The 27652-nt window shown below is 45.3% G+C and overlaps 1 protein-coding gene across 1 annotated transcript; it reads left to right on the top strand.

Moving 5' to 3' along the window:
* Nucleotides 1-373: 373 nt before the first annotated feature.
* LOC110523514 (adenosine receptor A2b) lies at nucleotides 374-27652 on the top strand. The gene is given in 4 exon segments (XM_021602272.3): nucleotides 374-679; nucleotides 9495-10228; nucleotides 26497-27449; nucleotides 27452-27652. Coding segments are annotated over 3 exon segments (1473 nt in total). The 5' UTR covers nucleotides 374-679; nucleotides 9495-9803; the 3' UTR covers nucleotides 27547-27652.

Genomic DNA, 27652 nt, shown 5'->3' with positions numbered 1-27652 from the left:
AAAATAAGCTAGCAGTGTTACTGAAAGTCTTGACACATTTAGTGAAAGTTTTAAGGATGTTATTCAAAAAATTCAAAATCTATCATTTCAGTTCTCAGAGCGTTTAATAAAACCTCCCAGGAAAACGTTCAAGGAACCAGAGAGTAAAACGTTCTCAGAACCTCCCTGCAACCTAAAAAATACACTTCCTGGAAGAGGTGAAATTTTCACTTCTCTTCTCAGAACGTTTAAAAAACCTGTTTTAAGAGTCAGGAAACGTATGGGTTCGTTCCCACAACTAATGTTAAACCCAAAACACACTTTCCTACAACTTCCAATGAACCAGATATGCTAGCTAGGTCTCCTCTTTGTTTCGAGACCAAACGAAACCGGTGACACATGCGCTTGTCTTCAGAACCACGCGCGCATGGATGAGAGCGCATGATACTGCGTTTTCCTGTCCCAACTTCTGAGCGCATCTCAATAGGAGATATTTTGTTTCTAATGTACACGTTAAAAATTTACAGTCATATCTTTTTAACTTTTTTTTTACAATATATAATTCCTAGACTAACTTCTAACTTTTGAAGATCGGATTATGTGAAGAATATGAAGACGCATGTAGCCTATGGAGAGAAGGTTTGAGAATATGTTGTGCATTTGCGTCAGTGGATATCATCTAATATGGCAAGACAAAAGAGCAAGTATTGTTTTTATTCTATTTTTTTAAAGAGTAATAAGAATAACTATTTGTTGTTAACAGGCAAATATCCCCAATCTCAAAGTGTCTCTTAGGTCATTTGTGTGAAACACAAGTGTCTAAATTGTGAAAAGTTCAGAGTGTATTTTTGTGTCCTTATAATTTTTTAATTTTATACACAATTGTTTTGGTTATTTAATGAACTTGTTCCCTCCCCTTTACATTCAAATCATGGTAAACAAAAATGTAACTAAGAAAATCGGGCTACAATAAGCTTCCTAACTCAATTACTACAATAATACTTCTAGAGTCCTACTCTTTGCAGTCTTCCTGAATTGACTGAGCAGAAATGGAATTGAGCCCAATCTTGTCATCTATTAATATAAAAACAGGTTGATTATGTTAACATATTGGGAAACTTTATACTGAGAATGTCTATCATACATATCACCTTGATATAGTACAGATGCCCATTGGTCACTTGTTTTGGCAGGGCCAGCTCTAGCCTTTAACCTTTCCCATGGATCCCGTATAGCAGGGACCCATAAATTACCCTTGCGTTGTTTGCTAGGCTTTGAGCTGTGTTTATGTCTCTATTGCTATTTGTGTCTGCACGTCAGGACATAGATGTAGTCAAGCTCCAATTCTCCTTTCATCAGCTTTTCAAATAGTGATATGGCCAACAGCAACAGTCCAGCTATTTGTTTTCACTCTCCTCTGTGGTGCCTAACTGGTGCTTTGATTGACAGGCCTGCAACAGAGTCTTTCCAAAGGATGTGCACGTGCTTATCTCTTCCTTCAAGGCGCTACACACACACACACACACACACACACACACACACACACACAGACTAATGCAGACATTTTACAGACTCATTGGCTCACACGTACAACCATACAAACACGATAAATGGACATACACTGAGTGACATTAGGAACACCTTCCTAATATTGAGTTGCACCCCTTTTTGCCCTCAGAACAGCCTCAATTCGTTGGGGCATGGACTCTACAATGTGCCGAAAGCCTTCAACAGGAATGCTGGCCCATGTTGACTCCAATGCTTCCAACAGTTGTGTCAAGTTGGCTGGATGTCCTTTGGGTGGTAAACCATTCTTGATACACACAGGAAACTGTTGAGTGTGAAAAACCCAGCACCATTGCAGTTCTTGACACACTCAAACCAGTGCACCTGGCACCTATTACCATACTCTGTTCACAGGAATTAAATCTTATGTCTTGCCCATTCAGTCTCTGAATGACACACATACAGAATCCATGTCTCAAGGCTTAAAAATCTAATTAAATAACCAAAATTGATAACCATCTACAGTGCCTTCAGAAAGTATTCATATTCGTTGATTTATTCCAAAACATATTAAATTTGTTTTAAATCTTACCCATCTACACACAATACCCAATAATGATCATGTGAAAACATGTTTTTTTGTAATTCTTTGCTAATATATTGAAAATGAAATAAAGTCAAAACATGTTAGAATTATCTCTGGCAGAGACTACAGCTGTGAGTCTTTCTGGTTAAGTCTCTAAGAACTTTCGCACATGGATTGTACAATATTTTCACATTATTCTTTAAACAAAAATTTGGGCTCTGTCTAGATGGTTGTTGATCATTGCTAGACAGCCATTTTCAAGTCTTGCCATTGTCGTGACGTTGTATCGGTTAATGTGACGACTGCTGCTCATTGAATGATTAACGATTTAGAATTGCGTGATTAAATGAATCAGCCAATTATTAACCTCTGGGATATGTGGGACGGTAGCGTCCCACCTCGCCAACAGCCAGTGAAAGTGCAGGGCGCCAAATTCAAAACAACAAAAATCTCATCATTAAAATTCCTTAAGCATACAAGTATTTTGAGATCCAACCTTCAGTATTTTGAGATCCAACCTTCACCTCTGGTGGGGGTGAAACAGCAGGACAGTCATGACACCATAGATTGTCAAGCCGATTTAAGTCAAAACTGTAACTAGGCCCCTCATGAACCTTCAATTTTTTATTTTTTTATTTCACCTTTATTTAACCAGGTAGGCCAGTTGAGAACAAGTTCTCATTTGCAACTGTGACCTGGCCAAGATAAAGCATAGCAGTGTGAACAGACAACAACACAGAGTTACACATGGAGTAAACAATAAACAAGTCAATAACAGTAGAAAAAAAAGAATCTATATACATTGTGTGCAAAAGGCATGAGGAGGTTGGCAACAAATAGACCATAGGAGTGAATAATTACAATTTAGCAGATTAACACTGGAGTGATAAATGATCAAATCAAATCAAATCAAATTTATTTATATAGCCCTTCGTACATCAGCTGATATCTCAAAGTGCTGTACAGAAACCCAGCCTAAAACCCCAAACAGCAAGCAATGCAGGTGTAGAAGCACGGTGGCTAAGAAAAACTCCCTAGAAAGGCCGAAACCTAGGAAGAAACCTAGAGAGGAACCAGGCTATGTGGTCAGATGAACATGTGCAGGTAGAGATACTGGTGTGCAAAAGAGCAGAAAAGTAAATAAAATGAAAACAGTATGGGGATGAGGTAGGTAAATTGGGTGGGCTATATAACGATGGACTATGTACAACTGCAGCAATCGGTTAGCTGCTCAGATAGCAGATGTTTAAAGTTGGTGATGGAGATAAGTTTCCATCTTCAGAGATTTTTGCAATTCGTTCCAGTCGCAGGCAGCAGAGAACTGGAAGGGAAGGCGGCCAAATGAGGTTTTGGCTTTAGGGATGATCGGTGAGATACACCTGCTGGAGCACGGGCTACGGGTGGGTGTTGCCATCGTGACCAGTGAACTGAGATAAGGCGGAGCTTTACCTAGCATAGACTTGTAGATGACCTTGAGCCAGTGGGTCTGGCGGCGAACATGTAGCGAGGGCCAGCCGACTAGCATACAGGTTGCAGTGGTGGGTGGTATAAGTTGCTTTAGTAACAAAACGGATGGCACTGTGATAAACTGCATCCAGTTTTCTGAGTAGAGTATTGGAAGCTATTTTTTTATGACATCGCCGAAGTCGAGGATCGGTAGGATAGTCAGTTTTACTAGGGTAAGTTTGGCGGCGTGAGTGAAGGAGGCTTTGTTGCGAAATAGAAAGCCAACTCTAGAATTGATTTTGGATTGGAGATGTTTGATATGAGTCTGGAAGGAGAGTTTGCAGTGTAGCCAGACACCTAGATACTTATAGATGTCCACATATTCTAGGTCGGAATCATCCAGGGTGGTGATACTAGACGGGCGTGCGGGTGCAGGCAGCGAACGGTTGAAAAGCATGCATTTGGTTTTACTAGCGCTTAAGAGCAGTTGGAGGCCACGGAAGGAGTGTTGTATGGCATTGAAGCTCGTTTGGAGGTTAGATAGCACAGTGTCCAAGGAAGGGCCAGAAGTATACAGAATGGTGTCATCTGCGTAGAAGTGGATCAGGGAATCGCTCGCAGCAAGAGCAACATCATTGATATATATAGAGAAAAGAGTTAGCCCGGGAATTGAACCCTGAGGTACCCCCATAGAGACTGCCAGAGGACCGGACAACATGCCCTCCGATTTGACACACTGAACTCTGTCTGCAAAGTAGTTGGTGAGTCAGGCAAGGCAGTCATTAGAAAAACCGAGGCTACTGAGTCTGCCAATAAGAATATGGTGATTGACAGAGTCGAAAGCCTTGGGCAGGTTGATGAAGACGGCTGCACAGTACTGTATTTTATCGATGGCGGTTATGATATCGTTTAGTACCTTGAGCGTGGCTGAGGTGCACCCCTGACCTGCTCGGAAACCGGATTGCACAGCGGAGAAGGTACAGTGGGATTCGAGATGATCTGTTTGTTGACTTTGCTGTTGAAGACCTTAGATAGGCAGGGCAGGATGGATATAGGTCTGTAACAGTTTGGGTCCAGGGTGTCTCCCACTTTGAAGAGAGGGATGACCGTGGCAGCTTTTCAATCCTTGGGGATCTCAGATGATACGAAGGAGAGGGTGAACAGGCTGGTAATAGGGGTTACGACAATGGCGGCGGACAGTTTCAGAAATAGAGGGATCAGACTGTCAAGCCCAGCTGATTTGTATGGGTCCAGGTTTTGCAGATCTTTAAGAACATCTGCTATCTGGATTTGGGTAAAGGAGAAGCTGGGGAGGTGTGGGCAAGTAGCTGCGGGGGTGGTGGAGCTGTTGGCCGAGGTTGGAGTAGCCGGGAGGAAGGCATGGCCAGCCGTTGAAAAATGCTTGTTGAAGTTTTCGATTATCACGGATTTATCGGTGGTAACCGTGTTACCTAGCCTCAGTGCAGTGGACAGCTGGAAGGAGGTGCTCTTGTTCTCCATGGACTTTACAGTGTCCCAGAACTTTTTGGAGTTAGAGCTACAGGATGCAAATTTCTACTTGAAAAAGCTGGCTTTTGCTTTCCTGACTGTGTGTATTGGTTCCTGACTTCCCTGAACAGTTGCATATCGCGGGGACTATTCGATGCTATTGCAGTCCACCACAGGATGTTTTTGTGCTGGTCGAGGGCAGTCAGGTCTGGAGTGAACCAAGGGCTATATCTGTTCTTAGTTCTGCAGTTTTTGAACGGAGCATGCTTGTCTAAGATGGTGAGGAAGTTACTTTTAAAGAATGACCAGGCATCCTCAACTGACGGGATGAGGTCAATATCCTTCCAGGATACCCGGGCCAGGTCGATTAGAAAGGCCTGCTCGTAGAAGTGTTTTAGGGAGCGTTTGACAGTGATGAGGGGTGGTCGTTTGACCGCGGACCCGTAGCGGATACAGGCAATCAGGCAGTGATCGCTGAGATCCTGATTGATGACAGCAGAGGTGTATTTGGTGGGCAAGTTGGTCAGGATAATGTCAATTAGGGTGCCCATGTTTACGGATTTAGGGTTGTACCTGGTGGGTTCCTTGATGATTTGTGTGAGATTGAGGGTATCTAGCTTAGATTGTAGGACTGTGTTAAGCATATCCCAGTTTAGGTCACCTAACAGAACAAACTCTGAAGCTAGATGGGGGGCGATCAATTCACAGATGGTGTCCAGGGCACAGCTGGGAGCTGAGGGGGGGTCGGTAGCAGGCGGCAACAGTGAGAGACTTATTTCTGGAGAGATTCATTTTTAAAATTAGAAGTTCGAACTGTTTGGGCATAGACCTGGAAAGTATGACAGAACTTTGCAGGCTATCTCTGTAGTAGATTGCAACTCCTCCCCCTTTGGCAGTTCTATCTTGACGGAAAGTGTTATAGTTGGGTATGGAAATCTCAGAATTTTTGGTGGCCTTCCTAAGCCAGGATTCAGACACTGCAAGGACATCAGGGTTGGCAGAGTGTGCTAAAGCAGTGAGTAAAACAAACTTAGGGAGGTGGCTTCTGATGTTGACATGCATGAAACCAAGGCTTTTTCGGTCACAGAAGTCAACAAATGAGGGTGCCTGGGGACATGCAGGGCCTGGGTTTACCTCCACATCACCCGAGGAACAGAGGAGGAGTAGAATGAGGGTGCGGATAAAAGCCAACAAAACTGGTCGTCTAGAGCGTTGGGGACAAGCAATAAAAGGAGCAGATTTATGGGCGTGGTAGAGTATATTCAGGGCATAATGTGCAGACAGGGGTATGGTGGGGTGTGGGTACAGCGGAGGTAAGACCAGGCACTGAGTGATGATAAGAGGTTGTATCTCTGGACATGCTAGTTATAATGGGTGAGGTCACTGCATGTGTGGGAGGTGGGACAAAGAGGTATCAGAGGTGTGAGGAGTGGAACTAGGGGCTCCATTGTAAACTAAAACAATGATAACTAACCTGAACAACAGTATACAAGGCATATTGATATTTGAGAGAGACATACAATGTTGTCTTGGTAATCAACTCCAGTGTATATTTGGCCTTGTGTTTTAGGTTATTGTCCTGGTGAAAGGTGAATTTGTCTCCCAGTCTGTTGAAAACCAGGTTTTCCTCTTGGATTTTGCCTGTGCTGAGTTCTATTCTGTTTCTTTTTATCCTAAAAGAATCCTTAGTCCTTGCCGATGTCAAGCATACCCATATGATGCAGCCACCCCCATGCTTGGAAAAGTGGTACTCTGTGATGTGTTGTGTTGAATTTGCCCCAGTATTCAGGACATGAAGTACATTTCTTTGCCAGATTTTTTTGCAGTTTTACTTTAGTTAATTTTTGCAAACAGGATGCATGTTTTGGAATATTTTTTATTATGTACAGGCTTCCTTTTCACTCTGTCAATTAGGTTAGTATTGTGGAGTAACTATAACGCTGTTGATTCATCCTCAGTTTTCTCCTATCACAGCCATTAAACTCTGTAACTGTTTTAATGTCACCACTGGCCTCATGGTGAAATCCATGAGTGGTTTCCTTCCTATCCGGCAACTGAGTTAGGAAGGACGCCTGTATCTTTGTAGTGACTGGGTGTATTGATACACCATCCAAAGTGCAATCAATAACTTCACCATTCTAAAAGGGATATTCAATGTCTGATTTTTGTATTTTTACCCATCTACCAATAGGTGCCCTTCTTTGCGAGGCATTGGAATGCTTCTCTGGTCTTTGTGGTTGAATCTGTGTTTGAAATTCACTGCTCGACTGAGGGGCCTTACAGATCATTTGTAAGCTTGTCATAACAAAGGTGTTTTTTTTTAGACATTTGTAAACATTTCTAAAAACATAATTCCACTTTGACATTATGGGGTGTGTAGGCCAGTGACACAAAATCTCAATTTAATTCATTTTAAATTCAGGTTGTAGCACAACACTGTGGAAAAAGTCAAGGGGTGTGAATACTTTCTGAAGGCACTAGATGTCACCTTGATACATACATAAGGTCTACTCAATGGGGGGAGGGCATGTGTCTTTCACTCCCGCTTGCCACACAACGGCGTGCAAAGTAGCCAATATCAGGGTGACGGTCACGGTAAGCACACACATACAACACGTACAAGCAACATTACACCCATCACCAGTACATTTAAAAAAAGAAACCATCAGTTTAATAACTGAACATTTACCATTATTTATGTATCACTAACAGTGAAATATGGTATGGTAGTTGCGTGGTAAGAAAAAAACAAACAGCGCGATCAAAACTGTCTATAGTAGAGCGCTTTCGACACACCCACTCCTTTTCACAAGCCCACTACTTTCCTTTCGACACACCCACTCCTTTTCACAAGCCCACTACTTTCCTTTCGACACACCCACTTTCTCATACTCCGGTTGCCATATTGGGCTGCAGCTACCCACCTCTAGTTTACCCACATCATTTTTTTGCCTAGAAGTTTACCCACCTTTTGAGGAAAATGCATTTAAAGTAAAGTGAGCTTTACTTTTTTCTTATCGACAGGCAATCAGAGTTTACCCACCTATTTTCTTTTACCACTACATCACCGTCAGTAATAAGAAATGATATAATGTAGTCGTGACAGAAGTGGAAACCAGGTTATGGTTTCAGATCCCTTTCTCATCAGCAATGACAATGCAATTTATCTGCCTGTCTGCCCATTAACCTACTCCAGAGAAACTATTTCCCGGGACGAGCCCCCCTTCTACAACCCTTTGCCTCCCCTTCCCTAGAATCCACTGTCCTTATCACACTCCATAGGGGCACTGGGAATGTGGGGTGAGAGAGAGAGGTTGAGGGGTTACAGACCCTCTGGACCAGGATTAAAGAGCAGTCACACTGTCTCCCTGATTGAAGGCACATTTTTTTGAGGTATGCTGTCTAATCTCTGTCTAAACATGATAGCCAAGAGGGTTCCGTCAGGCCTGATAACAACTAGCTACTTACTATAAACAGAAGAAGAAAACGGCCCCCTGTGTATTATCAGTAAGGGAACAACCGTTTTCACATTGAGAATGCTTTATCTTACACTACGTCATAGTTTCCCTCTGTCTACGCTTTCTGTCATGATACTGAACTGTCAGGTAATAGCTAGTATCCATCTTTATCTTTCTCTCTACATTATTGGAAAAGGACCCGTAAGTAAGCATTTCACTGTTGCACCTGTTGTTTACGAAGCATGTGACGAATACAATTTGATTTGATTTGATCCGTTCATACATATCCGGAGGTGTACGCTCGTACAAAACTATAGGGCTTTTGAAGTGAGGCTGATACACTGCAATAACTGCCGTAGGAATGTCTCTGTCTCTCCTTCGCTTGTGAAACCCAGTAAACTCAGTAGACTAGCCCACATTTCAATCTCTCTTGCTAAGGGGTTTGTATTGGCAACAGGAGAGAAAGTTTCCAACAACTGCATTAGATGTAGGAGAACCTGGCTGAATATGGAAATGCTTTGCAGAAAAAGACAACACCTCGAAAATAATAGGAACAGCCATGTTAATGATTACAGTAGAAACACTGCTCTAAATATCTGTTCCAATAATAGTACTAGCTGTGTCACTACAATTCACATAGCTACGCTCATTGGCGTAATTCTTGGTTCTTGATTGGAGAGAAAAGCGTGACAGGGTCTGATGATGTGTGACCTTTTTTGGGGGGAATGCTGTCCTAAAATAAAAGCTGTATTATTGGATTGTGCTTTGATCTGTGTGGGAAACAGAGCTGCTGGCTTTGGGAGACAAATTGCTTTTGTGACCTGGTGTGTGTGTGTGCTGGTTGACCTGCAGCCTGTTTGTACAAGGACTAGTAATGAGATTGTTCTCTCACTCTCTCTCAATTCAATTCAAGGGACTTTATTGGCATGGGAAACATATGTTAATAGGTAATACACAAAAGTGAAATAAACAAAAGTGAAATAAACAATCAGAAATTAACAGTAAACATGACTCTCTCTTTCTCACTGCAGGGTACTGATCTTCATGTGACAGTTGGTTGGCAACGGTTGGCAACAGCCCCTCCCAGTGTGTAGTGTCCAGCCCCTGAGGTTAGCAACAGAGAACACGATTGGACAGAAGGATTGGAAGAAGGAGAGAACCAAACAACCTTCTGTAGCGTGACAATAGAGTAGAGTGAACCTCGAATCACTTCTTCATTTGCTCTGTGGTTGGTAGTGGCACCATTTCTGGGCAAAGGCTATAGAAACAGGAAGTTGTTACTGGTGATTGGGCCTGCTAATCATCAAACGGACGGTTCCTGGTGGAGGCCCAGAGTCTGCATGTGTAGCGATGTGTGCAGAGAGGAAGAGGCCCCCTACCTGCTACCTGACTCAGACTCTGGTTGTGACCTTCAACTTGCCCCCGGCCCCACCATGTTGAACAATGCCTCCCTGGTCTACATCGTCCTGGAGCTGGTGATCACCTGCCTGGCCGTGACTGGTAATGTGCTGGTCTGCTGGGCCGTGTGCCTCAACAGCACCCTGCAGAGCATTACGAACTACTTTGTGGTGTCCCTGGCAGTGGCAGACATCGCTGTGGGCTTGCTGGCCATCCCCTTCGCCATCACTATCAGCACAGGCTTCTGCGCCAACTTCCATGGCTGCCTGTTCATTGCCTGCTTCGTGCTGGTGCTCACTCAGAGCTCCATCTTCAGCCTGCTGGCCATCGCTGTGGACCGCTACATTGCCATCAAGAGACCTCTCAGGTGACCTTAGCAGGGGAGGAGAGGGAAGGAGAGGGAAGGGACTGGGGGTGTTGGCTGGGGACAGGGCTGAGCATGGTGGTGACACTCTGCTCCTGGTCTAACTATCAAATATAGTATACCAACTATCAAACATAAACAGGTATCAACTATGCTTGATATGTTGTTTTATTCACAGAACATCAAAGGCAGGTCCTCTGGCCCGTTAGATCTTGGCTGTGATATAAGTGATGTGCACAGCACAATGCATTTGTGTATGAAAACACATTGAATTATAACAGGGTTATTCTATTAGGGCTAATCTCCCCACCGTAGGGCAGACAGAGATAAATGTCTCCACAGGCTTCATTGGGTTAGCGTTTGTGTGCTGTTGGAAGGATTAAAAGGACTAAAGGCTTTGATCACTATCATCTTGGTAAATGAACACCAGAGGAGACCTGTGAGGGGGTGGGCCCATGCACAGTATAGATAGACAGGACTATGTTCTCACCTCAAACAGTCCTGGATCCCCCCCCAACAGAAACCTTAAACACTCTCACTGTCATTATTTTCCCCAAAGGATATAAGAAAATAGTTTAATTTCCTTACAATTAGATGTACATTTATAGTCCTTTCGTCCTGCCTTTAATGACAAAATGGAGATTGTTTATAGATAACAATAATTTGTCTGTGAGGAATGAACAATATTTGTGTGGTTGTCAAGTAGGGTTAGATTAGTTGATAATCTTTACAATTTGTTATGTCTAAATGTATTTTTTTATGTGTTGTTTGTTGAATGTCCCAAGTACCTCATCTATTCTATACTGTGTCTATAGCAGAAGGGAACGGTGAAATTCTCCACTGTGCCGATGGCAAGTTTTTCAGGTGGCATGACTGGGTAAAATGCTCCAGGATGGTGGTCACATATTTTATCAATATTAGATGATGCTTACCCAGACACACTCGTCTAAATTGATGTGCCATACGAAATAAATGTAATAACCAACAACCAGCCACATCTAGCTAAGTGGATGGGTCACTATTGTCTAGACATGTACACATGTTCATGAAATACAATTGATGGCTGTAAGCACCCCCAGACACACCTGGCAAACATGATGGGTCTTGTAATTATGTGGAGTCTTTTGTTTAGACATGTAGCAGGATATTGAACCATTATCCTAACGCATATATTCCCAAACTAGGGTATGTGTACCCCCAGGGGTACGGATAATGCCATCGGGGGTACGCCAAGTAAAAATGTGTTTCACATTTCCAAACAGTCCATTTATATTTTCCAACGGGGCTATACATTTAGGTGAGTTTTTTTTTTTACTCGCCTGGGTAGCCTCGTTTCTATCATGACACAAGGCGAGACCCAAATGCAGATACAGGAAGCAGATGGTTGGAGTCTTACAATGTTTGTTAATCCAAAAGGAGTAGGCAAGAGAATGGTCTTGGACAGGCAAAAGGTCAAAACCAGATCAGAGTCCAGGAGGTACAGAGTGGCAGACAGGCTCGTGGTCAAGGCAGGCAGAATGGTCAGGCAGGCGGGTACAACGTCCAGAAACAGGCACGGGTCAAAACCGGGAGGACTAGAAAAAGGAGAAATGCAAAAAGCAGGCAAATGGGAAAAACTCTGCTTGACTTGGAAACATACAAGACGAACTGGCACAGAGAGACAGGAAACACAGAGATAAATACACTGGGGAAAACAAGAGACACCTAGAGGGGGTGGAGACAATAACGAGGACAGGTGAAACAGATCAGGGCATGACAGTTTCACTGCCAAAAATAAAATCAAACCATCTAGTGTTCAGCGAAATAACAACACAATGTCAAATACAGGTAGCCTAGTCAAATAATTAACATCCAGTCACATGAACCTTTACTCTCTCGTGGGAATTCCATTAACGGTCCGTAAGTAGCCAAATATAGTTGCTGCTCATTCCGATTTGCTCGAAAATTGATAAATGGTTAAAGAAAAGTAATACCCACATCCATAGAGACAACTCTACTGGTAGTTCTGCTACTACACCTGCACCTGTTGACTACACAAGTTGTTCTGCTTCCACGAGAAAATCCAATGCATCAGTAATTCTACATTTGTTGTTAGCCCAGCTAGCATGGACACTGATAGTTGTGAATCGTATGCAGCCAAAGAGCTACTGCCCCCTTACCCAGGAAAGCAGGTTGGACCATCGAAGAGACGCAAATATGATGAGAACTACGTTGATTTGGGGTTAACTTATCTTGGGAGTAGTGCCTTTCCTCAGCCACAGTGTGTTACATGTGCAAAAGTACTATCTCACAACTCAATGAAACCTTCACTCTTGCGCAGACATTTTGAAATCAAAAACATGGCAAGTTTTTGGTGCGAGAATTAAGATGACTTTCGAGTAGTAAGACATGTATAAAAGCAACAGATACCATTAATAAGAAGGGACTAGAAGCGAGTGGTGAGCTACCAAGTAGCTAGGACAGGCAAGCCCCATACTATTGTGGATGACTTAATTTATTCCTGCTGCCGTGGATATGGCTGGGAGAATACTGGGGGAAAAGGCAAAAAAAACTATACAGACAATGCCTTCATCAAACAACACTGTTTCATGATGCATCAGTGACATGGCAAGAGATGTTTGGAAACAATTACTGCTTCGCATACAATCCAGTGAATTCTATGCGTTACAGCTGGATGAGTCAACAGACGTGGTGGGCCTGGCACAGCTCCTGGTATATGTCCGTTACGTTTATGGGAGGTCAATTAAGGAAGACATCCTCTTCTGCAAACCACTGGGAACCAGGACAACAGGAGAGGATCTTTTTAAAGTACTGGACAACTTTGTGACATCAATTGGACTTTGGTGGTCAAGATGTGTTGGTATCTGTACTGATGGCACAAATCCATGACAGGGAGACATAGTGGAGTGAGAATGCACATGTAAGCAGTTGCTCCCGGCCACTTGGGTACACTGCAGCATCCACCGAAAGGCTCTTGCAGCCAAGGGAATTCCTGACAGCTTGAAAGTAATTTTGGACACTACAGTGGAAATGGTTAGCTTTGTTAAAGCAAGGCCCCTGAACTCTTGTGTATTTTCTGCACTATGCAATGATATGGGCAGTGACCATGTAATGCTTTTACAACATACAGAAGTGCTTTGGTTATCAAGGGGCAAAGTATTGACACGTTTTTTTTTTAATGACGAGCTTAATGATTTCTTTGCATGATGACGAGTTTCTCACACGACTGGTCTATCTGGGTGATTATTTTTCTCGCCTGAATTGTCTGAATCTAGGATTACAGGAACATTCCGCATCTATATTCAATGTGCGGGGAAAAAAATTGAGGCTATGATTAAGAAGTTGGAGCTCTTCTTTGTCTGCATTAACAAGGAAACACACAGGTCTTTCCATCATTGTATGATTTCTTGTGTGCAAATGAACTCAAGCTTACGGAAAATGTCAAATGTGATATATTGAAGCACCTGAGTGAGTTGGGTGCACAATTACACAGGTACTTTCCCCAAACGGATGACACAAACAACTGGATTCGTTATCCCTTTCATGCCCTGCCTCCAGTCCACTTACCGATATCTGAACAAGAGAGCCTCGTCGAAATTGCAACAAGCGGTTCTGTGAAAATGGAATTTAATCAGAAACCACTACCAGATTTCTGGATTGGGCTGCGCTCAGAGTATCCTGCCTTGGCAAATCGCGCTGTTAAGACACTGATGCCCTTTGCAACCACGTACCTATGTGAGTGTGGATTCTCGGCCCTCACTGAAAACTAAATACAGGCACGGACTGTGTGTGGAAAATGATTTAAGACTGAGACTCTCTCCAATACAACCCAACATTGCAGAGTTATGAGCATCATTTCAAGCACACCCTTCTCATTAACCTGTGGTGAGTTATTCACAATTTTATAAAATAAGGTTTTATATGTAAGATGGTTAAATAACGAGCCAAATAATTTTTTATTATATTGTTATTTGTACCCTGGTCCTATAAGAGCTCTTTGTCCCTTCCCACGAGCCAGGTTGTGACAAAAATACACTCATTCTTATGTTTAATAAATGTATCGTATAGTGTGTATGTGGCAGGCTTACAATGATGGCAAAAAACAACATTTTAAAGTGCGCTGACCCTGGGGCTAGAGGGGGTACGCAGCTGGAGGTTGAATATTTGAAGGGGTACGGGACAATAAAAAGTTTGGGAACCACTGTCCTAACGCATATAGTACAAATGGATTGTCTTAGCTAGCCACAATGCATGAAATGCTGTAGTATGAATCTGCAGCTAGCTAAAGCTAACCAACTACACTATATTTACAAAAGTAGGTGTACACCCCTTCAAATATGTTGATTTGGCTATTTCAGCCACCCGTTGCTAACAGGTGTATATAATTGAGCACACAGCCATGAAAGTGGAATTTCCTTACTGAAGAGCTCAGTGACTTTCAACGTGGCACCATCATTTGATGCCACCTTTCCAACAAGTCAGTTCGTCACATTTCTGCCCTACTAGAGCTGAGTATTGTTAATTCTGACCATTCACCATTAGTGCTTGAGCTAGAGTTTTCCCAGCAACCTCCTATGTGTTATCCTATGGCCTTTCCTATGTTACCTATGGCCTCTTAACCACATTTTACTCTCAGATAAGGAGTTTGTCAATTACATTTCTTCTGAAATCACCTTATTCCTAGAAATTAATTCAATGTCAAGTATGTCCTGCTCTACCATATGGGAGTCTCTCAAAGCATACCTAGGTGGCCAAATTATTTCTCATACCTCATTTTACTCTGCGCTAGACACCTCTGAATCTCCTCAAGACCCTTTGCTGACTGATTCATTCCTTAATGGTCTGAATATGCCTTCAATTGATACAGACTCCCATGACTGTTTAGAAGAATAATTTACACCTGAGGAGATTGCAACAGCAGTGGCCACAATGAAAAGTGGTAAATCACCGGGTCCGGAAGGTTTTCCAACCTAATTTTACAGGACGTTTTCCGGTCTGATTTGCCCATTCCTGTCTCGATTATTTGCAGACTGCCTTAATACATCAAAGATTCGTCTTCATTAGGCTTCAATTTCATTACCATTAAAGAAAAACAAAGACCCCTGGAGTGGAATCCTAGCCAAGCTCTTAGCCATCCGTATGGAAGGCTCGCTACACCAACTAATACACTCTGACCAGACTGGCTTTATGAGAAATAGGCATTTGTTTTTTCAATATTAGACATCTTATGAATATACTGTACTTCCCAGCGTTGGGGGACCCGGAGGTGGTGGTCTCGCTCGATGTGGAAAAAGCTTTTGACCGCGTTGAGTGGGACTAGCTAACAAATGCCCTTTATAGATTTGGCTTTGGTCCCAAATTCATTGCGTGGATAAAGATTATTTATTTTTCTCCCATGGCTTCGGTACGGACTAACAACTTGTCCTCTGACTATTTCCTCTTACACCGTGGATCCAGACAGGGTTGTCCAGCTCCCCCTTGTTGTTTGTTTTGGCAATCAAGCCCCTCGCTGTTACACTGCGCTCTAATGATGCCATTTAAGGTATGATCAGAACAGGCTTAGAGCAGAAAGTCTCGCTATATGCTGACGACCTCCTTTTGTTTATCTCCAAATCTGATACCACATTACCACATGCCTTATCTATTCTTAAAAAATGTTGATCAATCTCAGGGTACAAGCTGAATCTAGGCAAGATAGCTTTTTCCTGTAAATAATTCTGCTTTAAAGTGCTCTTTTACAAGCTTTCAGTTTAGGATTGTTCTGGATCAGTTCACCTACTTGGGAGTTAAAGTGACAAGGAAATATTCAAATTTGTATAAGGAAAACATTGTTGCTCTAGCAGACCGTTTTAACCAATCATTTACTTTTTGGAAGTCTCTACCTATTTCTCTTATTGGAAAGATTAATGCTATTAAAATGAATGTGTTGCCCAAATATTTCAATGTTAACCAATTTTTATTCCAAAATCTTTTTTTAATTCACTGGATCAAACATTCATGTATTTTATTTGGGATGCCAAGGTACCGCGGATTGGTAGATAACATTTACAGAAGCCTAAGGCCTAAGGTGGTTTAGCTCTACCAAATTTTCAGACATACTATTGGGCTGCAAATTTCAGAGCCCTTTTGTACTGGCGACAGACTGATCCCACTGGCTCAAGACCCCTCTGGGTCCAGATGGAGTCTGAATCGTGTAAACCTGCTGCACTATCTTCTGTGTTGTGCTTGTCTCTCCCAGTGTCCCTAGGCAAAAGGTGTGTCAACCCAATTTGTAAAGCAGTCGCTTAAAATTTGGAATCAGTTCCGTTTAGCCGTTAGCCTCCGGGGTGTTTCTCTATCAGGCCCAATCAATCAGAACATTTTATTTCATCTTTAAATGATGGGGCTTTTGGCATCTGACACTCACTGGGCCTCTCCTCACTATCCCAATTATTATTATTTGATGATACATTTGTCTCTTTTGCTCAACTACAGGAAAAGTTCAACTTCCCCCAATCCCACTTCTTCTCCTATCTCTAGACTAGGAACTTTGTCAGAGCTAACACACCTGAATTTCCCTATAGGCCTGCGAATACAGCTATAGAGAGCATCTTTGAACTAAATAAGCATCCCAGGGGTACAATTTCAGCTGTACACCACCGTTCAAAAGTTTGGGGTCACTTAGAAATGTCCTTGGTTTTTAAAGAAAAAAAAAATGTGTCCATTAAAATAACATCAAATTGATAAGAAATACAGTGTAGACATTGTTAATGTGGTAAATGACTATTGTAGCTGGAAATGGCAGATTTTTTATGGAATAGGCATACAGAGGCCCATTATCAGCAACCATCACTCCTGTGTTCCAATGGCAGGTTGTTAGCTAATCCAATTCTATCATTTTAGAAGGCTAATTGATCATTAGAAAACCCTTTTGCAATTATGTTAGCACAGCTGAAAACTGATTAAAGAAGCAATACAACTGGCCTTCTTCAGACTAGTTGAGTATCTGGAGCATCAGTATTTGTGGGTTTGATGACAGGCTCAAAATGGCCAGAAACAAATAACTTTCTTCTGAAACTCGTCAGTCTATTCTTGTTCTGAGAAAAGAAAGGCTATTCCATGTGAGAAATTGCCAAGAAACGGAAGATCTCGTACAATGCTGTGTACTACTATTCTCTTTCGTATCGTCCGAGATCCCTAAAGATTGGAAAGCTGCCACAGTCATCCTTCCCTTCAAAGGGGGTGACACTCTAAACCCAAACTGTTATAGACCTATGTCCATCCTGCCCTGCCTCTCTAAAGTCTTCAGAAGCCAAGTTAATTAACAGATCACTGACCATTTCGAATCCCACCATACCTTCTCCGCTGTGCAATCCGGTTTCTGAGCTGGTCACGGGTACACCTCATCCTAGCTCAAGGTACTAAACGATATCATAACCGCCATCGATAAAAGACAGTACTGTGCAGCCGTCTTCATCAACCTGGCCAAGGTTTTCGACTCTGTCAGTCACCGTATTCTTATCGGCAGACTCAACAGCCTTGGTTTCTCAAATGACTGCCTCGCCTGGTTCACCAACTACTTCGCAGACAGAGTGTTACGGTGCGTGAATGAGGACCCAAAAGCGAATTAACTTAAACAGAGCTTCTTTAATTACCAAACATAGGTAGGCTCAGACGGACCGGCAGATTCCGACAGGACAAGACAAGGTTACAGCAAAACATGACGACAGTCTGGTTCAGGCATGAAACACAACAAACAAGAATCCGACAAGGACAGGAACAAAAACAGAGAGAGATATAGGGGACTAATCAGAGGGAAAAGGGGAACAGGTGGGAGAAGGGGTGACGAGGTAGTCAAGAGGAGACAAGGAACAGCTGGGGGAAAGCGGGGGAGAAAAGGTAACCTAACAACGACCAGCAGAGGGAGACAGGGTGAAGGGAAAGGACAGAGACAAGACACAACATGACAGTACATGACAGTACCCCCCCCCACTCACCGAGCGCCTCCTGGCGCACTCGAGGAGGAAACCTGGCGGCAACGGAGGAAATCCTCGATCAGCGCACGGTCCAGCACGTCCCGAGAGGGAACCCAACTCCTCTCCTCAGGACCGTACCCCTCCCAATCTACGAGGTACTGGTGACCACGGCCCCGAGGACGCATGTCCAAAATTCTACGGACCCTGTAGATGGGTGCGCCCTCGACAAGGATGGGGGGGGGGGAAGACGAGCGGGGGCGCGAAGGACGGGCTTGATGCAGGAGACATGGAAGACCGGGTGGACGCGACGAAGGTATCGCGGAAGAAGAAGTCGAACTGCGACAGGATTAATGACCCGAGAAATACGGAACGGACCAATGAACCGCGGGGTCAACTTGCGAGAAGCCGTCTTAAGGGGAAGGTTCTGAGTGGAGAGCCAAACTCTCTGACCGCGACAATATCTAGGACTCTTAGTTCTACGCTTATTAGCAGCCCTCACAGTCTGCGTCCTATAACGGCAAAGTGCAGACCTGACCCTCTTCCAGGTGCGCTCGCAACGTTGGACAAAAGCCTGAGCGGAGGGGACGCTGGACTCGGCGAACTGAGATGAGAACAGCGGAGGCTGGTACCCGAGGCTACTCTGAAAAGGAGATAGCCCGGTCGCAGACGAAGGAAGCGAGTTGTGGGCGTATTCTGCCCAGGGGAGCTGTTCTGACCAAGACGCAGGGTTGCGAAAAGAAAGACTGCGTAAGATGCGACCAATAGTCTGATTGGCCCGTTCTGCTTGACCGTTAGACTGGGGGTGAAAGCCGGAAGAGAGACTGACGGAAGCCCCAATCAAACGGCAAAACTCCCTCCAAAATTGAGACGTGAATTGCGGACCTCTGTCCGAAACGACGTCTGACGGAAGGCCATGAATTCTGAAAACATTCTCGATGATGATTTGTGCCGTCTCTTTAGCAGAAGGAAGCTTAGCAAGGGGAATGAAATGAGCCGCCTTAGAGAACCTATCGACAACCGTAAGAATAACAGTCTTCCCCGCTGACGAAGGCAGTCCGGTGACAAAATCTAAGGCGATGTGAGACCACGGTCGAGAGGGAATAGGAAGCGGCCTGAGACGGCCGGCAGGAGGAGAGTTACCGGACTTAGTCTGCGCGCAGACCGAACAAGCAGCCACGAAACGACGCGTGTCATGCTCCCGGGTGGGCCACCAAAAACGCTGGCGAATGGAAGCAAGCGTACCCCGAACGCCAGGGTGGCCGGCTAACTTGGCAGAGTGAGCCCACTGAAGAACGGCCAGACGAGTAGGAACGGGAACGAAAAGAAGGTTCCTAGGACAAGCGCGCGGCGACGGAGTGTGAGTGAGCGCTTGTTTTACCTGCCTCTCAATTCCCCAGACAGTCAACCCGACAACACGCCCCTCAGGGAGAATCCCCTCGGGGTCAGTGGAGGCTACTGAAGAACTGAAGAGACGAGACAAAGCATCAGGCTTGGTGTTCTTAGAGCCCGGACGATAAGAAATCACGAACTCGAAACGAGCGAAAAACAGCGCCCAACGCGCCTGACGCGCATTAAGTCGTTTGGCAGAACGGATGTACTCAAGGTTCCTATGGTCAGTCCAAACGACAAAAGGAACGGTCGCCCCCTCCAACCACTGTCGCCATTCGCCTAGGGCTAACCGGATGGCGAGCAGTTCGCGGTTACCCACATCATAGTTACGTTCCGACGGCGACAGGCGATGAGAAAAATACGCGCATGGGTGGACCTTGTCGTCAGAGAGGGAGCGCTGAGAAAGAATGGCTCCCACGCCCACCTCTGACGCGTCAACCTCGACAACGAACTGTCTAGAGACGTCAGGTGTAACAAGGATAGGAGCGGATGTAAAACGATTCTTGAGGAGATCAAAAGCTCCCTGGGCGGAAACGGACCACTTAAAGCACGTCTTGACAGAAGTAAGGGCTGTGAGAGGAGCTGCCACCTGACCGAAATTACGGATGAAACGACGATAGAAGTTCGCGAAGCCGAGAAAGCGCTGCAGCTCGACGCGTGACTTAGGGACGGGCCAATCAATGACAGCTTGGACCTTAGCGGGATCCATCTTAATGCCTTCAGCGGAAATAACAGAACCGAGAAATGTGACGGAGGAGGCATGAAAAGTGCACTTCTCAGCCTTCACAAAAAGACAATTCTCTAAAAGGCGCTGGAGGACACGTCGAACGTGCTGAACATGAATCTGGAGTGACGGTGAAAAAATCAGGATATCGTCAAGGTAAACGAAAACAAAGATGTTCAGCATGTCTCTCAGGACATCATTGACTAATGCCTGAAAGACAGCTGGAGCGTTAGCGAGGCCGAAAGGAAGGACCCGGTATTCAAAGTGCCCTAACGGAGTGTTAAACGCCGTCTTCCACTCGTCCCCCTCCCTGATGCGCACGAGATGGTAAGCGTTACGAAGGTCCAACTTAGTGAAAAACCTGGCTCCCTGCAGGATCTCGAAGGCTGAAGACATAAGAGGAAGCGGATAACGATTCTTCACTGTTATGTCATTCAGCCCTCGATAATCTATGCAGGGGCGCAGAGACCCGTCCTTCTTCTTGACAAAAAAAACCCCCGCTCCGGCGGGAGAGGAGGAGGGGACTATGGTACCGGCGTCAAGAGCTACAGACAAATAATCTTAGAGAGCCTTACGTTCGGGAGCCGACAGAGAGTATAGTCTACCCCGGGGGGGGGGGGGTTCCCGGAAGGAGATCAATACTACAATCATACGACCGGTGTGGAGGAAGAGAGGTGGCCCTGGACCGACTGAACACCGTGCGCAGATCGTGATATTCCTCCGGCACCCCTGTCAAATCACCAGGCTCCTCCTGTGAAGAAGAGACAGAGGAAACAGGAGGGATAGCAGACATTAAACATTTCACATGACAAGAGACGTTCCAGGAGAGGATAGAATTACTAGACCAATTAATGGAAGGATTATGACAAACTAGCCAGGGATGGCACAAAACAACAGGTGTAAAAGGTGAACGAAAAATAAAAAAATAAATGGTTTCACTATGATTACCAGAAACAGTGAGGGTTAAAGGTAGCGTCTCACGCTGAATCCTGGGGAGAGGACTACCATCCAGGGCGAACAAGGCCGTGGGCTCCTTTAACTGTCTGAGAGGAATGTCATGTTCCCGAGCCCAGGTCTCGTCCATAAAACAGCCCTCCGCCCCAGAGTCTATTAAGGCACTGCAGGAAGCTGACGAACCGGTCCAGCGTAGATGGACCGACAAGGTAGTGCAGGATCTTGAAGGAGAGACAGGAGTAGTAGCGCTCACCAGTAGCCCTCCGCTTACTGACGAGCTCTGGCCTTTTACTGGACATGAAGTGACAAAATGACCAGCGGAACCGCAATAGAGACAGAGGCGGTTGGTGATTCTCCGTTCCCTCTCCTTAGTCGAGATGCGGATACCTCCCAGCTGCATGGGCTCAGCACCCGAGCCGGCAGAGGAAGATGGTAGTGATGCGGAGAGGGGAGCGACGGAGAGCGCGAGCTCCTTTCCACGAGCTCGGTGACGAAGATCAACCCGTCGCTCAATGCGAATAGCGAGTTCAATCAAGGAATCCACGCTGGAAGGAACCTCCCGGGAGAGAATCTCATCCTTTACCTCTGCGCGGAGACCCTCCAGAAGACGAGCGAGCAAGGCCGGCTCGTTCCAGCCACTGGAGACAGCAAGAGTGCGAAACTCAATAGAGTAGTCTGTTATGGATCGATTGCCTTGACATAGGGAAGACAGGGCCCTGGAAGCCTCCTCCCCAAAAACAGATCGATCAAAAACCCGTATCATCTCCTCCTTAAAGTCCTGATACTGGTTAGTACACTCAGCCCTTGCCTCCCAGATTGCCGTGCCCCACTCACGAGCCCGTCCAATAAGGAGAGATATGACGTAGGCGACACGAGCAGTGCTCCTGGAGTAAGTGTTGGGCTGGAGAGAAAACACAATATCACACTGGGTGAGGAACGAGCGGCATTCAGTGGGCTCCCCAGAGTAACACGGCGGGTTATTGATTCTGGGCTCCGGAGATTCGAAAGCCCTGGAAGTGACCGGTGGATCGAGGCGGAGATGGTGAACCTGTTCTGTGAGGTTGGAGACTTGGGTGGCCAGGGTCTCAACGGCATGTCGAGCAGCAGACACTTCCTGCTCGTGTCTGCCTAGCATCGCTCCCTGGATCCCGACGGCTGAGTGGAGAGGATCCGAAGTCGCTGGGTCCATTCTTGGTCGGATTCTTCTGTTACGGTGCGTGAATGAGGACCCAAAAGCGAATTAACTTAAACAGAGCTTCTTTAATTACCAAACATAGGTAGGCTCAGACGGACCGGCAGATTCCGACAGGACAAGACAAGGTTACAGCAAAACATGACGACAGTCTGGTTCAGGCATGAAACACAACAAACAAGAATCCGACAAGGACAGGAACAAAAACAGAGAGAGATATAGGGGACTAATCAGAGGGAAAAGGGGAACAGGTGGGAGAAGGGGTGACGAGGTAGTCAAGAGGAGACAAGGAACAGCTGGGGGAAAGCGGGGGAGAAAAGGTAACCTAACAACGACCAGCAGAGGGAGACAGGGTGAAGGGAAAGGACAGAGACAAGACACAACATGACAGTACATGACACAGAGTTCAGTGTGTCAAATCAGAGGGACTGTTGTCCGGTCCTCTGGCAGTCTCTATGGGGGTACCACATGGTTCAATTCTCGGGCCGATTCTTTTCTCTGTATATATCAGTGATGTTGCTCTTGCTGCGGGTGATTCCCTGATCCACCTCTACGCAGACGACACCATTTTGTATACATCTGGCCCGTGTTTGGACACTGTGTTAACTAACCTCCAAACGCGCTTCAATGCCATACAACACGCCTTCTGCGGCCTCCAACTGCTCTTAAACACTAGTAAAACCAAATGCATGCTTTTCAACCGTTCGTTGCCCGCACCTGCTCGCCCGACTAGCATCACTACCCTGGACGGTTCTGACCTAGAATATGTGGACAAATGCCTAGGTGTCTGGCTACACTGCAATCTCTCCTTCCAGACTCATATTTAACATCTCCAATCCAAAATCAAATCTAGAATCGGCTTTCTTTTTCGCAACAAAGCCTCCTTCACTCACGCCGCCAAACTTACCCTAGTAAAACTGACTATCCTACCGATCCTCGACTTCGGCGATGTAATTTACAAAATAACTTCCAATACTCTACTCAGAAAACTGGATGCAGTCTATCACAGTGCCATCCATTTTGTTACCAAAGCCCCTTATACCACCCACCACTGCGACCTGTATGCTCTAGTCTGCTGGCCCACGCTACATATTCGTCGCAAGACCCACTGGCTCCTGGTCATCTATAAGTCTATGCTAGGTAAAGCTCCGCCTTATCTCAGCTCACTGGTCACGATAACAACACCCACCCGTAGCACACGCTCCAGCAGGTATATCTCACTGATCATCCCCAAAGCCAACTCCTACTTTGCCCGCCTTTCCTTCCAGTTCTCTGCTGCCAGTGACTGGAACGATTTGCAAAAATTACTGAAGCTGGAGACTTATATTTCCCTCACTAACTTTAAACATCAGCTATCTGAGCAGCTAACTGATCGCTGCAGCTGTACATAGTCCATCTGTAAATAGCCCACCCAATCTACCTACCTCATCCCCATATTGTTTTTATTTACTTTTCTGCTCTTTTTCACACCAGTATCTCTACATGCACATCATCTGCTCGTTTATTATTCCAGTGTTAATCTGCTAAATTGTAATTATTTCGTTACTATGGCCTATTTATTGCCTACCTCCTCACGCCATTTGCACACACTGTATATAGACTTTCTTTTTTCTATTGTGTTATTGACTGTACGCTTGTTTATTCCACGTCTGCCTCTGTGTTCTTGCATAATCAATGCTTGGAGTTTGTCAGAATTAGTGGGTTTTTCTTTGTCCACCAGCCTCTTGAGGATTGACCACAAGTTCTCAATGGGATTAAGGTCTGGGGAGTTTCCTGGCCATGGACACAAAATATTGATGTTTTGTTCCCCGAGCCACTTAGTTATCACTTTTGTCTTATGGCAAGGTTCTCCATCATGCTGGAAAGGCATTGTTCATCACCAAACTGTTCCTGGATGGTTGGGAGAAGTTGCTATCGGAGGATGTGTTGGTACCATTCTTTATTCATGGCTGTGTTCTTAGGCAAAATTGTGAGTGAGCCCACTCCATTGGCTGAGAAGCAACCCACACATGAATGGTCTCAGGATGCTTTACTGTTGTGGCATGACACAGGACTGATGGTAGCGCTCACCTTGTCTTCTCCGGACAAGCTTTTATCCGGATGCCCCAAACAATCGGAAAGGGTCTATTCATCAGATAAAATGACTTACCCCAGTCCTCAGCAGTCCAATCCCTGTACCTTTTGCAGAATATCAGTCTGTCCCTGATGTTTTTCCTGGGGAGAAGTGGCTTCTTTGCTACCCTTCTTGACACCAGGCCATCCTCCAAAAGTCTTCGCTTCACTGTGCATGCAGATGCACTCACACCTGCCTGCTGCCATTCCTGAGCAAGCTCTGTACTGGTGGTGCCCCGATCCCGCAGCTGAATCATGTTTAGGAGACGGTCCTGGCGCTTGCTGGACTTTCTTGGGCGACCTGAAGCCTTCTTCACAACAATTGAACCGCTCTCCTTGAAGTTCTTTATGATCCAATAAATGGTTGATTTAGGTGCAATCTTACTCCCTTTTTGTGCAAAGCAATGATGACGGCACGTGTTTCCTTGCAGCAAACCATGGTTGACAGAGGAAGAACAACGATTCCAAGCCCCACCCTCCTTTTGAAACTTCCAGTCTGTTATTTGAACTCAATCAGCATGACAGAGTGATCTCCAGCCTTGTCCTCGTCAACACTCACACCTGTGTTAACGAGAGAATCTCTGACATGATGTCAGTTGGTCCTATTGTGGCAGGGTTGAAATGCAGTGGAAATATTTTTGGGGAGATTCAGTTAATTTGCATGGCAAAGAGGGATGTTGCAATTAATTGCAATTCATCTGATCACTCTTCATAACATTCTGGAGTATATGCAAATTGCCATCCTACAAACTGAGGCAGCAGACTTTGTGAAAATTAATATTTGTGTCATTCTCAAAACTTTTGGCCACGACTGTATGTTAATGGATATTTTCTGCAGACTACAACCAAACAAGTCAACCCAAATACTTGGCAACAACAACCAAAATGTTCAACTTGCAAATCTCTCCTTTCTTAAAGAGTGAAACTGGAGTGAAATAGGGTGCCTCATGGGAAATATTGTCCCTCATACTACAAGCGTGTGGGTAACCAAAGCTACTGTTTGGTCACAGTCACAACTGCAATTTTGATTATTCCGTGGGAAGGCATTGCCTTCGTGTTAAAGTCATAGCAGGTTAGGGTTAGGGACTCAGTCAAAGAGGCCTAAGCCCTCCTGGACCCCTCAACCCACCCCATAACCACAAACAACTGGGTGATGTGTCTGTGGCGCTGCCCTTTGAGATTTTACATTATGAACTCTGGTTTAGACATGGCCAATGGAAGAAAACAGACAGAAAGACCTGACAACAGCTTGATATTCTGTTCATTACAACTATTGGCCTTAAGACGGACTAATTTCCTTAATATTTGCTTTAATGCTGAGCGAATATTTGCCTTAAATTATTATAACTGTGGTGTATCACAATATTGAATGGTTTGTGATATTATTAAATTAGATTTTGTTCTAGTTAAATAAAGGTTAAATTAAAAAATATATATAGAAATCGGTTGATCTCATTCTGCATATTACATAGAACACAGATTTTAATTTGTGTAATGTCTAGGGCACAAACAAAGGACAGCCAACAAGGGTTACATCAGAGGGTAGATAAGCTTTTGTGCATGTTCCTTAAATCACAGGAAATGCTTTCTTAAGTTTCTTATAGTACATGAGCTGATATCCGCTGCTCCATCTTCCAGTATGGCAGGGCTAGTCGAATCTGTCAAACATTGGACTCATTTCCCATATAGGTAGATACTGGTACATTCTCTTTATAAAGGCTGTTTACCCTCTGAAGCCTGTCCCATATATTCTGTAGAGCTCTCTGATCACAGGAAGCCATTGGTTTGGCCCAGGAAAGATGAACATGCTTTACTATTGAGTCTGTCTGGGAATGTCTGGGCTCGAAAAAAAGAACTCTCTCATCCTGGGAACGTCAATGTTTGTCATGTAACAATATAAAGCACCTGTCTGAATTCCTCTCTTGTGTTTTCATGTGATCTTTAGGTATAACAGTCTTGTGACGGCCGGGAGGGCGAAGAGCATCATCGCAGTGTGCTGGGTTCTCTCTGTGGGCATCGGCCTTACGCCCATGCTGGGCTGGAACAGGGGTGTCAATGCCACCAACAGTAGCTCATGCCCCGAGGGCATGACAGAGTGCCTGTTTGAGGGTGTGGTGACCCTGCACTACATGGTCTACTTCAACTTCTTTGGCTGTGTGCTGGTGCCTCTGCTGGTCATGCTGGCCATCTATGCCCGCATCTTCATGGCGGCTCGGCGCCAACTGAGGCTGATGGACCTGAAGCTGGCTCACATGCACACCCACGGGACAAGTTCGTCGTCCACGTCTTCCCGCTCCACTCTGCAGAAGGAGGTCCACGCGGCCAAGTCTCTGGCCATTATCATGGGGCTGTTCGCCTTCTGCTGGCTGCCCCTGCACATCATCAACTGCTTCAACCTGTTCTGCCAGGACTGTGGGCGCCCACACATATGGGTGATGAACATTGCCATCATCCTGTCCCACGCCAACTCCGTGGTCAACCCCTTCATCTACGCATACCGCATCCGGGAGTTCCGCCACACCTTCCGCAGGATCCTGCGCCAGCACGTGCTGGGACACCAGGAGTGGAATGGGGGTGACAGAGGGGTGGGCGGCAGCATTAGTGTCATGCGCACCACCACTCGCATCAATATGGTGGATGGATCATGTGGCACCATGATGAACAGTTATGCCCTGGAGCCCAGCCCCAAACTCAGCCCCACTAGGACTCCCATAGGGACCCATAGAGCTGAGAAAGAGGCTTCCTCTACCTTCTGTCAGTGGTCGCCACCACGGTCAGACCCTGCACCAATCAGCTACATCCAAAATGGATACCACAGTGGGGATGCCCCACTGTCGCTTAGTGCGGTTCAAAGTGGGGTTGAGACTAAGAACCTTGGGGGAACAACAGAGGTGATGGAGGTGACAGTGGAAACATCTCATTTGTGCACGTCAGGCCTCTGTCCCCCTCACAAACCAGCTCTAACCACTCAGTAGAACTCATTGAGGTGTCATGATATAGTTATCCCCGTGATGGACAAGTTACTGATACCCCAACGTACATCATCAACTACAAGGGGGAGAAGTGAGGGACCAAACTTAAAGCATGTTCCCTATGCCTGT

Source organism: Oncorhynchus mykiss, chromosome 5 (genome assembly GCF_057628025.1).
Source record: "Oncorhynchus mykiss isolate SJ-2025 chromosome 5, ASM5762802v1, whole genome shotgun sequence".
NCBI lineage: Eukaryota > Metazoa > Chordata > Actinopteri > Salmoniformes > Salmonidae > Oncorhynchus > Oncorhynchus mykiss.
This window is presented reverse-complemented; position numbering and strand designations above follow the sequence as displayed.